Source organism: Peromyscus californicus, unplaced genomic scaffold, assembly GCF_007827085.1.
Source record: "Peromyscus californicus insignis strain IS unplaced genomic scaffold, ASM782708v3 Scaffold_8__1_contigs__length_139910024, whole genome shotgun sequence".
Taxonomy (NCBI): Eukaryota; Metazoa; Chordata; class Mammalia; order Rodentia; family Cricetidae; genus Peromyscus; species Peromyscus californicus.
This window is the reverse complement of record NW_026294606.1, coordinates 105,986,344-106,002,413: the sequence shown is the minus strand read 5'-3', so window position 1 is coordinate 106,002,413 and position 16,070 is coordinate 105,986,344. Positions and strand designations below refer to the sequence as shown.

The window sequence follows — 16,070 nt, the reverse complement described above, 5'->3', positions numbered from 1 at the left end:
ACTCAGGAGGCAGAGCCAGGTGGATCTCTGTGAGTTTGAGGCCAGCCTGGTCTACATAGTGAGTTCCAAGAAATCTAGTAACCTATAGACAGAGCCTGTTTCAAAAACAAAACAAAAAAAGCTCTGAGCTAAGGGAGAGCCTAATGAAGGACTCTGCTTGCCTCTTGGAAGATTATCATGTTGCTACAACCTCTGCTCAGAGAACATCCTCAGGCCATAGCACAAATGGACCGTGATAGGTGTGTGTGGGGGTTTGGAGAGGGGAGGTGGCCATCCTAGACAGAGCAATCACCAATGAAGCGGAACTCGCTGCACTCGCACTCGATCAGGGCCACAGTTTCAGCCAGCCACAACAGGTTGTCTTCCGTTACTAGGCTTGGATACTTGGCTACCAAGTCGAGGGGCAAGAAACAGTAGTGCACTTCCTCTTCTGTGTCTAACAGTGGGGTGTCCATGAGTCCCAAAGGTGCCTTATCATGAAGACCTGGAAGAGAATGAACAGGTGTCACCACCTCCCTGAGGTCAATGCTCCCATTGACCCCGGGGGTCCCAGAGGAAGTTGGGGACCACCTAGGGGACAGTCTCTGCCATATGCTTCTTTCCCCCTTTTCTCTTTTCAGATGTGTATTTAAGGTCAAGAAGGAGTGTTCTGGGAAACTAGGCATGAAAAATCTGTTTTTGTATTGTTTTGTTTTTTTTTCTACAGACAGTAAACAGATACTGAATGATATGATATTTTGGCTTATGTACTCAAAGTCACTAAATTCAGTTATCCATGTCTCTTCTTTAAGATTTATTTTTAAGCTGGGCAGTAGTGGTGCACGCCTTTAGTCCTAGCACTTGGAAGGCAGAGGCAGGCAGATCTCTGTGAGTTCGAGGCCAGCCTGATCTACAGAACGAGTTACAGGACAGCCAAGGCTATGCAGAGAAATCCTGTTTCAAAAAAACAAAACAAGGGCTGGAGAGATGGCTCAGAGGTTAAGAACACTGACTGCTCTTCCAGAGGTCCTGAGTTCTATTCCCATCACCCACATGGTGGCTCACAACCATCTGTAATGAGATCTGGCACCCTCTCCTGTGTACATAATAAATAAATAAAAAAGAAAACAAACAAACAAAACCAAAAAAAGAAAAGATTTATTTTTATCTATATGTATGAGTATTTTGCCTATATGTATATATGTATACCATATAAAGGCCGGACAAGGGCATCAGATTCTCTGGAATTGGAGTTAAGACATTTGTGAGCTGCCCTGTTGGTGCTGGGTCCTCATCAAAAGCAGCAAGTGCTCTTAACTGCTGAGTCATCTTTCTAGCCCCTCCATGGTCTTTCTAATTGATCAAACCAACTTCTGTGAACTACAGATTAAATAAGTGCGTTTGACTTCTCTGGAAGCCCAAAGCCCATTAATAATCATGGATTCCTGATGTCCCACCATAGGCCAGCGTACATTGCAAGGGACTTAGAAGCCTATAATCACTTGGACATCTTTGCATGATGGCTGGAGGTAATTTGAAATGATGACAGAGCCTTACTTTTTAGGAGAGATTGGAAAACATCATAATAACCTAAATGAAGCCGAGATGCATCAGAATGGAACAGAGCAGGGTGCTGAGTTCCAGTAGGCAAGCAGCCATGCAGAGGACAGGTGAGCAGTACCAGGTCAAAAGAGATGACAGAGAAATAGAGACTTCATCCAGAACTAGCTCACATGGAGGTTAACTTCTGTTGGGGTGGGAAAGAGGGAGCTGGTGACTCACAGGGTGGGCCTACCCATGATTATACCTGTGAAGGCTGGGCTTTTGATTGGAAACTCGGAAGGCTTGCTGATGCACTTCCATGTCCGCCAGTAGTTCAGAGATGCTCTCTCAGCAACCGGGATGTCCGCAGGCCGCACGCGGAGGTGGTGCTTGCCCTCCTTCAGATTGTCTAGGGTCTGCCACATAAAGAAGAGTGCTGCCTTGAACATCTAAACCTCATAAGCAACTTTTCTTTACACTGAGTACTCAGAAAAATACTATCTGATTTTCTTGGGACAGTATTTTAAAATAAACTGAATCACAAAATGTAAAAATTTGAAGTTGTAAGATGGCATGGTAATAATTCAAAATCCCAAAGATTATTTTTCTTCTGAGTTTGAAGCAATTTTTTTCTTCCAATTTTATGTCAAATAACAGGATTTTTTTCTTGAAAAATTTATGGAGATCCTCCCCCACTTTTTCTATTTTTTTTTTCAAGACAAGCTTTCTGTATGTAACAGTACTGGCTCTCCTGGAACTGGCTTTGTTGACCAGGCTGGCCTCAATCTCACAGAGAACCACCTGCTTCTGCTTCTGCCTCCCAAGTGCTGGAATTAAAGGTGTGTGCTATCACCACCTGGCTTTGCCTTTTATTTTTTTGAGACAGGGCCTCATGCAACATAGGCTGACCTCAAACTCACTGTATAGCCAAGGGTGGCCTTGCATTCCTGGCCAGCTGCCTTCATCGCCTAAGCATTAAGATTACAGGTGTTTCCCGTCATGCCCAGCTACAGAGTAATTCTCTTTAGTCATTTGAAACTTGATATCTTCTAGTATTGTCCTAATAGTTCAAAAACCCTGATCTTTTATGATTGTTGTAATTTGCTCATTATGTATATTCATCCTCATTCTGGAAAGTAGTCTAACAGTGAGATTAACATATAATAAAATTCTGGCACAGGGTTATATTTTCAAATCACTATCACATACATTTGCTGGTTTAACTTGAGAGACAGATGTGGTGAGTGTTTTACTGATGAGACAGTTGAGTTCAAAGGCTGTGTAACTTGCTTAAATGGTCTCCCAAATTCAGAGAGAACCTAGATTTGAATGTGCCAGTGACCACCAGCCACCAGTGGAGCACCCCACCTAAGTAGGGCTGAATCCCAGGGCAGAGTGGGTTAGGGATCTTCATTCCACTCTTACCCAAGGACCCATTCTCCTTCTCAGTCCTTCAGGGAACAGATTATCATGGTATTAAACCAAAATGTTCTGACCTCACTCTGGAGATAGTATTTTCCTAATAAACTGTTGGACACAACAGGACAAGTGATCCTTTATAGGCGCCATACATATGATCATCTTTCTCCTCTAAGAACCTTGTAACAGATAGAAAGCCTCCGATTCAATAATAACAAAAGAACCTGCCTCTAATTGCTTGCTACCCAGGTGGGAAGACCTTGTGAGATTGCTCTTGGGATCTTAAGTATTAAGAAGAGCCCTCTGGGCTTGGGGGAGTGGGAGATCCCAGCTGGATCAACAACAGAGAGGGAGAACAAGGAATAGGAGACCATGGTAAATAAAGACCACATGAGAATAGGAAGAAGCAAAGTGCTAGAGAGGCCCACAGAAATCCACAAAGATACCCACACAACAGACTGCTGGCAGTGGTCGAGAGACAGCCCGATCTGACCTACTCTGGTGATGGGATGGCCAAACACCCTAATTGTTGTGCTAGAAACCTCATCCAACTACTGAGGGATCTGGATGCAGAGATCCATGACTAGGCCCCAGGTGGATCTCTGGGAGTCCAATTAGCGAGAATGAGGAGGGTTTATATGAGCGAGAATTGTTGAGACCAAGGTTGGATAAAGCACAGGGACAAATAGCCAAATGAATGGAAACACATGAACTATGAACCAATGGCTGAGGGGTCCCCACTGGATCAGGCCCTCTGAATGGGTGAGACAGTTGATTGGCTTGATCTGTTTGGGAGGCATCCAGGCAGTGGGACCAGATCTTGTGCTCATTGCATGAGTTGGCTGTTTGAAACCTGGGGCCTATGCAGGATTGTTTGGCTCGGCCTGGGAGGAGGGGACTAGACCTACCTGGACTGAGTCTACCAGGTTTTCCTCAGTCTGTGGGGAAGGCTTTGCCCTGGAGGAGATGGGAATGGGGGGGGGGGGGGTTGGGGGGAAGGTGAGGGGGACGGGAGGGGGGAGAACAAGGGAATCCGTGGCTGATATGTAGAACTGAATTGTATTGCAAAATAAATTAATAAAAAAAAAAAAAAAAAAAAAAAAGAAGAGCCCTCTGGTGGCTGTATGTAGGAACTGGCCCTCTCATAACTGCTTAAGGTCTCAAAATAAAGCAGGCTAGCCAGAGTGGGAAAATCAGCCCCGTTTTGCGTGGCTATGGGACCTGAGGGAGGCCTGAGCAATGACAGGGTTGTGGGGAGTATTTTCCTGGAATATCAAGTAATGAGGAAGACTGCACATGTGGAATTTCGGGAAGGGAGTCTTGAGAAATACTCACTGTGCTTTGCTAGGTTCCTTTCTGGTTAGATTCGGAGTTTTTGGCTTGGGGAAAAGAAAGGCATGGAAGGACTGGAGATATGGTTCACTAACAGGCTTGCTGCCCATGCATCCAAACCTCTCTAGAGGCCATGTTAAAGGTATGACAGCACGTTATCTGGAATCCTAGTACTGGGAAGGTAGAGACAGGCAGATAGATCCCTGGAACCTTCTACCCTTCCAATCCAACTAGAAATTGAGCTCCAAGTTCAGTGAGAGACTCGGACTCAAAAAACAAGGTGATTAACAATTGAGGATGACAACTAGACAACCTCCACTAGCGACCCACACACATGCACACATGCCTACTCATACAAACACATGAACATACATATGGATGTGGAAGCCAACAGTTTGTATATTATGAGGCAAGATTAAGCATCTGTTACAAATCGTATGGATCCTCAGGAACCCTGCGACTATTTTCACATCATTAAAATAGGACCCAGCTATCTGTTCTCTCTTGGTTTAGGTATGCACACAGCTTTCGCCTCTGTGTCAAGGTGTCAGCTCTCTGGAGGAGGGAAACGATCAGAGAAAAGTTTCTGTAAGAGCAAATATTTTTCTTTGGGCAAAGAAAATGTATGATGAGATGCCAGGATGGTGACTGAGTAGTCAGAACGGAGTATGCATTGCAAATGGGAAAACACTGAATCAAGATGAAGGATGACAGCTTGACAGTGTTTTTGCTGAGAAGTGGGACAAAGGAAGGAAAATGGTGACTGTGTCCAGGAAGGACAGGATAGGACAAGGTGGATAGAGGTATATATTCACCCCCACACCTCTGCCTTGGACGTGACATTGAGGTTGAAGGAGAAAAGACGATGGATTGAGAGCAATAAACAAGAACCAGAGAGCAGAGAACCATGCAAGCTACCTGATGAGTTTTCATGGTTCTTCTGGTTAATAAAAATCCTTGAAAGATGTGTTGGCTGTTTGTTTTGTTTTGTTTGTTTTTACATCCCAACTGCAGTTACCCCTCCCTCCTCTCCTCCCAGTCCCTCCCCCCTCACCTTCCCTCTGCTCTCTGCCTACCCCCATCCCCTCCACCCACTCCGTTTCTCTCCAGAAAAAGGCAGGCATCCTATGGATATCAACCAAACATGGTATATCAAGTTGCAGTAAGACTAGGCACCTCCCTCATATTAAGGATGGATGAGGCAACCCAGTATGAGGAAAAGGGTCCCAGAAGCAGGCAAAAGAGTCAGAGACAGTCCCTGGTTCCACTGTTAGGAGTTCTACATGAAGACCAAGCTACCCAACTATAACATATATGCAGAGGGCCTTGGTTAGTCCCATACAGACCCCCTGGCTGTTGGTTCAGTCTCTGTGGGCCCCTATGAGCCTAGGTTAGTTGATTCTATGGGTTTTCTTGTGGTGTCCTAGGAGCCAGAGGGGTGTTGGCTGGTTTTTTACATGCTAGAGTCATTTGGAAAGAAGGAACCTCAATTGAGAAAATGCCCCCACCAGATTGGTTCTATGGGCAAGCTTGTGGGGCATTTTCTTGGTTGATGATTGACGTTGGAGGGCCCAGCTCACTGTGGGAGGTACCAACCCTGGGTAGGTGGTCCTGAGCTGTATAAGAAAGCAAACTGAAAGTTGTGGTGGCACACACCTTTAATCCCAGAACTTGAGAGACAGGCATATCTCTGAGTTCAAGATCAGCCTGGCCTACAGAGCAGTTCTGGACAGCCAGAACTATACAGAGAAACTCTATCTTGAAAAACAAATGAAAGCAAGCAAGCAAGAAAAAAAGAAAGAAAGGAAGGAAGGAAGGAAGGAAGGAAGGAAGGAAGGAAGGAAGGAAGGAGGAAGGAAAGAAAAGCAAACAGAAGGCTCGGCGGAGCAAGTCAGTCAGCAGCACTCCCCCCAGCTTCTGCTCCTATTCCTGTCTCAAATGATCGCCCTCACTTCCCTGAGTGATTGTGTGCACCTGAGAGTGTAAGAGGAAATAAACCCTTTCCTTGCTAAGATGCTTATGGTCATGATGTTTTATCTTAGCAATAGAAATCTTAACTAAGACAAAGATTTAAATTAGGGACTGTTATTTGAATATTATTGTCTCTCCACCCAGATAGATAGATAGCAAGCCCTAGATTCCATCTCCTGCCTCTCCATTTTCTCTCCTTACCCATCCCTAAACTTTCTCCATACAGTAACCTTTAAAATGTACCAAATAATTCAAATCATTCCCATTAAAAGGTCAGTGTTTGTTATTGCCTGTGGGATCAGTCCAAACTTTCCTTAGCATTGCACATAAGGCCTTACACCATCAATGGGGCAGCACGAGGGCCTTGAACTAGAACACAGGCTTGAATTCTGACTCTGTCCTTTAAATCTATCATTTTAATTCTAGGCACATTTACTCCAAATCCTTCTACTCGTCTCTGCCCACAAAGCAGGCTTTATTACTTGTGTGTGTGTGTGTGTGTGTGTGTGTGTGTGTGTGTGTGTGTGTGTGTCTGTATGTGGGTATGTGCTCATGGGTGAAGATGTCTACGGAGGCCAATGGCCTGGGATCCACCTGAGGCTGGATTTATAGGTGGTTGTGAGCTGCCTGACATGGGTGCTGTGAAGTAAACTTAGGCCCTTTGCAGGAGCAGTACTTGCTCTTAATTGCCGAGCATCACTCAGCCCCAAGCCCCCCCTCTTAAAAAATGTTGAGACAAGGTCTCACTAAGTTTCCTAAGCTATGAACTCCATAGCCCAGATGGGCCTTGAATTTGTAATTCTCTTCCCTCAGCCTCCCAAGGAACTGGGATTATTGGTTTGTGCCACCAGGCCTGGTTATTACTATGCTTTTTTTCCCCACATGGGAAACAGGGCCAAGGAAGCCATAAGGGATTCAGTCTTCCAAGAAAGTTAAGATGCTGGGAATGGAGTCTAGGACTTGAGAGTCTGGCTTTTTTTTTTAAAAAATTAAAAATTCTTGCTAGGCAGTGGTGGCAAACACCTTTAATCCCTTTACTTGGGAGGCAGAGGCAGGTGGATCTCCAAGTTCAAGGCCAGTCTGATCTACAGAGTGAGTTCCAGTATAGCTATGACTGTTACACAGAGAAACCCTGTCTCGAAAAACAAACAAACAAAAATGTCAGGCGTAGTGGCATAGGCTAATAATCCTAACACTGTGTGCGTGCAGGTAGGAGGCTCACTGGGACTCACCAGTCAGCCAGTCAACCTGATTGGTGAGCTCCAGACTAATGAGAGACCCTGTCTCAAAGGAAGTAGATGATATTCCTGAAGATGATACCTTGATACACACACACACACACACACACACACACACACACACACACACACACACACAGGTGCAAGCATGAAAAAGTGCTGAGGCAGCACCAAAGAACATGGTGTGCTTTGGGAGTTTTATGAATTTAGTGTCATTGATGTTGGGTTGAAAACAGAACATTGGAACATGAAGCTGGAAAGGTAGTGTGGGATGTGACCACCAAGGAGAAGGCAATTAGCATAATTTTGGCTATAATCCTCACAATACTTTCCAGATTTCATTGTCTTTACTTTGCATGTGAGAAACCTGAAATTTGGAGATGTTGTGTGATAGCAAAGAGAACAGACCTGAATTCAGCTCAGAAGCCTGTAGAGAGAAATGTGCAGAGAACAGTGGTTAAGAGGTTGGACTCTGGGCTGGGGAGATGACACGGTAGTTAAGAGAACTGGTTGTTCTAAAGACATAGGTTTGAGTCTCAGTATCCAGTGTTGCCCTCTGGCCTCTGTGGTAACCAGGTATGTACTTGGTATACAGGCATACACATAAAAGATCTGTTTGTTTGTTTGTTTGTGCTGGGGATTAAAGGCATGCACCTCCACCGCCTGGCCCATGTCTGACATTTTGATGTGGGTTCTGGGGATCAAACTTAGAGACTGAAAAAGCTAGCTCACCTGTCCTCCCACCCTACCTCAACTTTATGTATGTTATTCCCTCTGCCCAGAAAACTCCTCTTCCCATTTCTCAAGCTACAGAACCTGGTGCCTCCTCCAGCCAGAGCCAGCCATTCTCACCCCCCCATCCCCCCACCCCGTTACCACAAACACATACACACTTCTCTACACAAGCTTTTGGGTTGGATCCAGGCCAGTTCTTTCCTCTGTCGTCAGGTGCCTGGCAGAGGGCTGGCTTCATGTATGCACCTAATAGAGAGGAAGTGCTTGGAATTAAGTTATGTGAAAGACTGCATGAAACTGTGGAGCTAGCAGGTTGAGTCTTCTGGAAAGAAAGGGCAAAAGATCTGACAGAGAGGTGGACTGCACTCACAAAACTGATGAAGATCCTGGATGTCCAAGACTTTAGGCAAAGCTAGCACACACAGCTCACAGTTCAGAGGGCAGTGAAGATAATGACTCCAACTTGGGACCTGAGAGACAGAAAACTTGAGAGAAGGACCACAGTGAGAAAGGACAGAAAGGGGAAGGCAGGAAGAAAGGGCTCAGTTTGAGTTTGATTGGTGGTGGACAGAAAGGCAAAGAACACAATAGAGAAAAGAGGGTGGGTGAGCTAGGGAAGTCCTGGAGAAAGACAAAGGAGCATCTAAACCCATTCTAAGGTACTGCTTAGTAGTCACAAGAGCTGGAACTTGCCACCTGTAGATTTAAACCCCAAGTTCTATCTTAGTGGCTAAAACAGATGAGCCCTTGAGCAAATCTAAATTGGCCACGGGAAAAGGGACCCCTGGGGAGGAAGGGAATTCCTGTCCAGGACAACAACCTGCTTAAGGCCAGCCTAGCATTCTTTGGAAGCATTGTTTGGTATGGGGTATATACTGTAGTAGGTCAGTCCAACTAGCTTGAGAGGAAGTATGCTATGGAGGAGAGGATGAGCCATTTTATAGAAATGAAGCCTCTATGTCCTGATGTTTCTATTAAACTGTGAGCAGCCCCATTTTCTCCAAGAAAGGGAATGTTGGACAAATCTTTAAAAGGAGAAGAATTCAGGCAACTAAATCTACAAAGATTGCAATTTCAGCCAGTGAGGACGTGCTATGTGTTAATCGAAGGGGTCAAGCTAAGCAAGTAGGCCCAGGAGCTTCAACGAGGTTGTTTCCTGAACTCTCTCTGTGAGTCCTTGCTCTGGTTTCTAGAAATGTAAGACCTTTGTTCACAGGAAGACATTAGAATGCTTTAAGAAACCACAGAAACATTCCCCAACTCCCTTACCTACTTACTTATTTATGCTCTGTCAGCTCTTTTCTAAGAGTATAACTTCCCTGAGACCCCAAGGACTTGGCTTGTGTTATTCTCTGCTAGAAATGGGACACCAGTGCATTTTCTGTTGAAAGAATGCATGAATAAAAAACACTCCAGGGAGCCTAGCTTCCAGGGAGCTTTTGGCTTTACTGATTCAAGTTGTCACAGAGCATATGGCTGGTTTTCTGTAGGCTGACTTCAGGTCTACCTTCATCTACCTGAATATTACTTTTTGGAATTTTACTCTTCATATGTTATGACATGGGAAGTTACTGGAGGGAGGTTTCTTATTTCAACAAAGTCTTGCTATATAGCCCAGGCTGTTCTTGAACTTGCTGCAGTCCTCCAGCCTCAGCCTCTCAAGTTCTGGAATTATGGAAATGCTCCACTGTGCCCAGCCAAGGGAGGATTTCTTTATGGAAATACATGAATCCAAAAGGCTAATTGCTTTGGGCCTAGATAATAGTGAAAACCAAATCAGAAGCAATGTAAAACTGATGGTGCAGGGGCGTGTATGTTGCTAAAAGATGGCTGACAAATGTACCCTGCTGGCAAAGCTTTTGGACTTAACAGGATTTTCAAAACAGTAATGGGTTTTGGAGATGCCTTATATTCTTATGGGCTATTGTGAGGAACATAATGGTAGAAGAGCGTAGGGAACCGGCAAATCCCTGATGGCTGTGTGAAGACGAAGAGTGCCTGCGCTGCCCTGATGCTGTTAGGCCAAAAGGATATGAATCAGAAGAAGCCAAATAAGGACACTCTCAATATTTCAAATTTGTCTCTCTACCCGCTGGTTCTAGTCTCACTCCATAGGGGTGAGTCCAGTCTTCATCTCCCAGTAGATGTTAATTAAACATCTATAGATGCCAGCTACTTTGAAAAACAATGGAAATGCAAGCATGAAAAAATATAAACCAGAAAAGGAGAAAGACATACAAAAACATGATCCCAACAGAATTAGCATTGTTATAAGAATAGAACAACAATAACTTTAACTTTGTCTGGAAATGTCAGGCGAGGCTTCCTACTTTCTACGGGCTACATTTATAACAAAATTTAAAAGGGGAATATTTTAAAAAAGAGTACAGGGGCATCAAAAGTAAGCATAGGGGATACTTAGGGGTATGATTGAACTTCAGTGTGTGTGTGTGTGTGTATGTGTGTGTGTGTGTGTGTGTGTGTGTGTGTGTGTGTGTGTGAGGAGTGAGTGTATGTACATATATATACATGGCTATGTATATGTATTTGTGATATGAGCCAGTATGAGCAGATGGACCAGTCAGTGGGGATCCTTGAAGCCATTTCAAGGGCTTTACACTTGAGTTGTCCACTTATCCATTGTTGTCCACAAACCACATTGTTGGAATGACTATCTGCTGTTTATATATTCTTCTTCCAGACCACAGGGTAGTCTGTCTCATGTAGTAACACTGAGTTTGTACTCGTTAACAAAATTTGCCCAAAGATCAGAGGACAGAGCCAGCCTCTAGATTATACATAGAGGCCAGGCAGTGGTGGCACATACCTTTAAACCTAGCACTCGGAGGCAGAGGCAGAGATCCATCTGGACCTCTGTGAGTTCAAGGACACCCTAGACTACACAAGATTAATCCAGTCTAAAAGAGAAACAGAGCCAAACAGTGGTAGCACACACCTTTAATCCCAGTACTTGGGAAGCACACACCTTTAATCCCAGCACTGGGAAGGTTGAGATAGGAAGTGAAATGGTTGGGCAGAGAAAGGCATATAAGGTGTGAGGAGACAGGAACTCAAGACCCTTTCGGCTAAGGACTCAAGAGGCATTCAGTCAGAGGACTCGTGGAGTTGTCGAGGTGAGAAGTAGCTGTGGCTTGTTCCTTTGTTTCTCTAATCTTTCAGCATTTACCCCAACACCTGGCTCCAGGTTTTTATTATAAGACCATTTAGAATTCATGCAACAGTCTCACATCTTAAGTAATAGGAAATGTGAGACTGCCACTGACCTGTTTTATTAAAGGCATCATTTGTGTGATCAACAAAATCTTCCTGGCTCCCCTTGAACTCAAAGGATGCAGGCATATTTGGATTCCTTACTGGTAGCAGATTGCTGACAAATGGAACAACTTATGGTTCAAACTTTGAAGTTTCCAGAAGGCAGTGAAATAGGAAAAATTGGGCTAAGATGTAGTTTAGTGATAGTGTGTGTGTCAGCATGAGTGTGAAGCCCTGTATTCAATCCTCAGTGGGCTTCAAAGGGCATGTAAAAGTGAACCAATAGTCTGCAATGAACCTTAAACTCTTGTGAGTGACCCTGAAGGGAAATGTCACAATCTTTAGTAGCGGCTGTGACTTCTAATCAGTCTGATGGTAAGTGAAAGGCTTAGAGTAGGTTATGTTTAAGAGGGCTTCTCAAATTCCACATGAAGTTTTAGGAAGCCTAAGGATGTTATGTATGGACTGGCAGTGACTACTTTATATCTCCCCTGTGAATAATATATAACATTTCAAAACTTTCATGTTCAAAGATTTACATATCAGCTTTGATGACTCCCAGATTATATTTCTAGTCCCAACTGTTCCCATGAATTCCAGACCTGTATATCCAGTGACTCCTCATTCTCTCCACTTGGATTTACTACCTTTTCACTGTTTCTCCAGCTTGACATTGTCGATCTTAACTTGTGATCCCTGCCTCTTAAATGTTCACATCGCTTAGAATTTACCATTTACCTGGTTGCTCAGGGTAGAAACATAAGTTGTCCATTCTTTCATGTCCTGCATCCCATTCATTTGCAAATTCATCAAGACCAGGATTTAAATTGTTTCTATTAACACTCAAGACCAAACCAGCATTATCTTTCATCTGGAGCAGTGGTTCTCAATCTGTGGGCTGCCACCCCTTTGGGGGTTGAACGACCCTTTCATAGTGGTCACCTAAGACCATCTGAACACATTACAATTCACAACAGTAGCAAAATTACAGTTATGAAATAGCAACAAAAACATCTTTACAGTTGAGAGTCACCACAGCATGAGGAACTGTATTAAGGGGCTTCAGTATTAGGAAGGTTGAGAACCACCATCTGGGTCCTGCCAGAGCTTCCTAGCTAATCTTCCTGCTTCTTCCCTTGCCCCTATTGAATCTCGGCCAGGAGAATCCCTCATGAGAGGCCAGATACTAAATATTTTAGGCTGTGCTAGCCATATGGTCTCTGTCAATTCAAATACTCAGCTCTTTTGTAGTTTCAAAAACAATATACAAACTGCCGGGCGGTGGTGGTGCGCGCCTTTAATCCCAGCACTCGGGAGGCAGAGGCAGGCGGATCTCTGTGAGTTCGAGGCCAGCCTGGTCTACAGAGCGAGATCCAGGAAAAGGCGCAAAGCTACACAGAGAAACCCTGTCTCAAAAAACCAAAAAAAAAAAAAAAAAAAAAAGAAAACTGGAGATGAAGCCCAGGGCCTTGTATGTTCTAGGCAAACATTCTAATACTAAGCTGCAGCCCCAGCCTCACGCCCAATCCCACTATCATCTTGCTAAATTACTCAATTTGGTCTTGAACTTTAGATCATCCTGCTCAGCTTTCCAAACAGCTGGGGTTAAAGGCCTGTACCACCTGGCCCAGCTAAAGCATACCAGTTTAAAGGGTACAACTCATCCGGTTTTGGTAGATTTGCATAGCTGTTCAACCATTTCCACTATCTATTCTGGTGCCCCAGAAATAAACCCTGCACTCTGAATTATCATTGCCTATTTTTATCCAACTTATCCTTCCTACCCCACAATCCAGTCCTGGGTAGTCACTAAATCTATTTTTTCTCCATAAATTTCTCTTATTCTATCTCTCACTCTTTTTTCCTTTATTTCTAGAGGAGCAAGTGTTCATTTTAGCTCACAGTACCAAGTTATAGTCCACCATTGCAGAGAAGTCACAATGCCAAGAGCTTAGAACAGCTGGGCACATTGCACCCATAGTCAAGAAGCAAAGAGGAGTGAATTAATGTATGCATTCTTCTTTTTATTCTCTTGAGATCTCAGTTTGTGGCCAATATTAGCCTTGAACTCACAATAATTCTCTGTCTTACCCTCCAAGTGCTGGGATTATAGGCATAAACTACCACATCCAGAAAATGCATAAAAACAATCACAAAATACATGGTCCCTTTATGTAGGTAGAATCAGGGCTGGGGATATGGCTCAGTGGTAGGGCACTTGCCTAACATTGACAAAAACCTGTGTTTAATCCCAAGTACTGAAGATGCTGGGAAAAGCCTGTATATATATAAAATCTTACAGTCTCTGCCTTTTTCCATTTAGTCTCTTTCACTCTCTCCCCTCTCTCCCTCCCTCTCTCCCTCCCTGCCTCCCTCCCTGCCTTCCTCCCTCCCTCCCTCCCTCATATGGTATGGCTTCCTACCTCATTTCTTTTATTTCCAGAACCTGGCATGTGGTTGGCTGTCCAAGCACATTTAATGTTCTGATTAGAATTGGAGACTTGAAATGTACCTTTTAGAGGAGGAAGGTACAGGTTAGGTATATAGAAGGGCAGGTAAATGCAGTAGGTATGCAGGGAATGGTGGACAGAAAGCTGAGCATCAGTATGAGCTCAGGTACCTGTCTTCCAGAAGCTTTCAGTCTTATCCTGCTTGTTGACTCATTCTCTGATTCTACTTTTCTTGTCTTCTCTCTTTTGTCCTTTTAAAACATTTGTTTATTTATTTGAGGTAGGGTCTTGCTATGTAGTCAAGGCTAGCCTTGAACTGATGATCCTTCTGTCTCAGCTTCCCAAGTACTGGTATTATAGATGTGCACCACCATGTTTTTCAACAAAGCCTACCATGTTACAGACTATCTTGAGCAATGTATGCTACCATTTGAGTGAGTGAGACATTCGGTTAGCAGGAGCCAAGCTCTATTTTTATTGTTAGGTGCTAATTCTGAAGAGTCCTTTAGGAAGTAGCACTAACAATGTGGAACAGTTAGATATGTGCTGTCCAGTATGGCAGTCACTGCCTTCTTGACCTGTAGTAGTCTAAATCTGAGATGTGCTAAATATAAAAAAACATATCAGATATTGAAAACCTGGAACAAAACAAGAAAAAAGTATCTCAAATTAAAAATTTTGAAAATACTGGGTTATATAAAATACATCAGCAAATTGGTTTCACTCATTTCTTTATACTTTATAAGTTTTGTCTACTACAAAATTTGAATAATACCTATGAAATTAGATGTTACTGCATGTACCCATAGTCCTCCAGTGACTTCGGAGGTTGAGGCAGGAGGATCAGTGGAATCCAGGAGTGCAGGACTAGGTGAGGCAACACAGTGAGACCCCACCTCTTAAAAGAGGCATATAATTACATATGTCACCCACATTCATGGGCCACATTATATTTTACTGTAGCATTCTTCCTTTTCCCTAAAGCCCATAGGAATGATAACTGGAACCCAGAATGCTCTCATTAAGTCATAGTTAAATGCTTGTAGGGGACTGCTTAAGAAGAATCTTTAGACTAAGAATTGACAAAATTCATCTTCTCCAAGCAGTGTTTGTTCACTTAGGCACACCTCTGAGTGGTTGGATCGGCCTTAGCAGTGAGAAAAATGGTGGAAATGTGCGAGGCAGTTGACTTGCTTGAGGCGGCTGTTGGTTCCCAGCTGTATTTACATTCTGCTTCAGTGAATAAATACCACTTTGGCTGGGCCAGCCCAAATGTTTATTTCTTCGAAAACACCATTTCCGAAGCATAAGCACTTGTTTCACAGTCTGTTTTAAGGAGGCAGATCCACATAATTCTTCAAATTCTGCTACTCACACATCTTGGAATTTTGGAATCAGGCCAACTCATTGGCCTCTGAGTTGTTCCTCCTACTTCAAGGCTGATTCCCAGATATATTTTTTTTCAGTTTAGGAAGTGAGGACAGCAAAGGGGTTAAAGGGCTTAATAACTGTTTGTATAAGAAGCTTGTATTCTTTTAAATTATCCTGTAAAACATTGCCTTGATCTCTTTGACTTTCTGCAGTGAACAAGTTACTCCTTCTCTACACAAAAAGATGCCTTGGCACACAGCCATGAACAGTCCTAACACGCCAGGCCATTTAGACAGCTTTGAAGCCACTTGCAAGCAATTCTAGTGTTTTACTCCTAAAGAAGTTGACAAAGATTTAGATTCAAGTGGGAAGTTTGAAAAAAATTAAGAGAACTACAACTTGCACTGCAGTGTGCTAAGGGTTTTGGATTTCTAAATATATAACTTCAGAGAAAACATTGGATTATTTACTAAGGATCATCCATAAGCATATACACTACAGAATAAATTGTTTCTTTCCTCCTGACCCAGATACATATACAATCTAAGTCAATTTTCTCTCAAGAGGTATTGGGAAGGCGTAATTAGTGGTGTACAGAGATGCACTGTAGTTGATGGGCTAGTCCTTATGGAAATGGAATAAACAACACCTTGTCCAGACAGTGGGATTGATATGGAACATGCCCAGATTTCCTTCACAGTCATAATATTTAGTTTTTCCAGGTTAAAAAAAATCCTTGTTCAAAAACTACCAAATAAAC

At 43.5% G+C, this 16,070-nt stretch overlaps 1 protein-coding gene across 1 annotated transcript in view; it reads right to left on the bottom strand.

Moving 5' to 3' along the window:
• The window catches only part of Kctd19 (potassium channel tetramerization domain containing 19), a 37,512-nt gene that overhangs the window by 12,700 nt on the left and 8,742 nt on the right, over nucleotides 1-16,070 (bottom strand). Inside the window, exons 3-4 of the mRNA XM_052729283.1 lie at nucleotides 1,787-1,937; nucleotides 293-484 (exon numbers count right to left, since the gene is read on the bottom strand). Coding sequence (XP_052585243.1) covers nucleotides 293-484; nucleotides 1,787-1,937 — 343 coding nt within the window. The remainder of the gene's footprint in view (nucleotides 1-292; nucleotides 485-1,786; nucleotides 1,938-16,070) is intronic.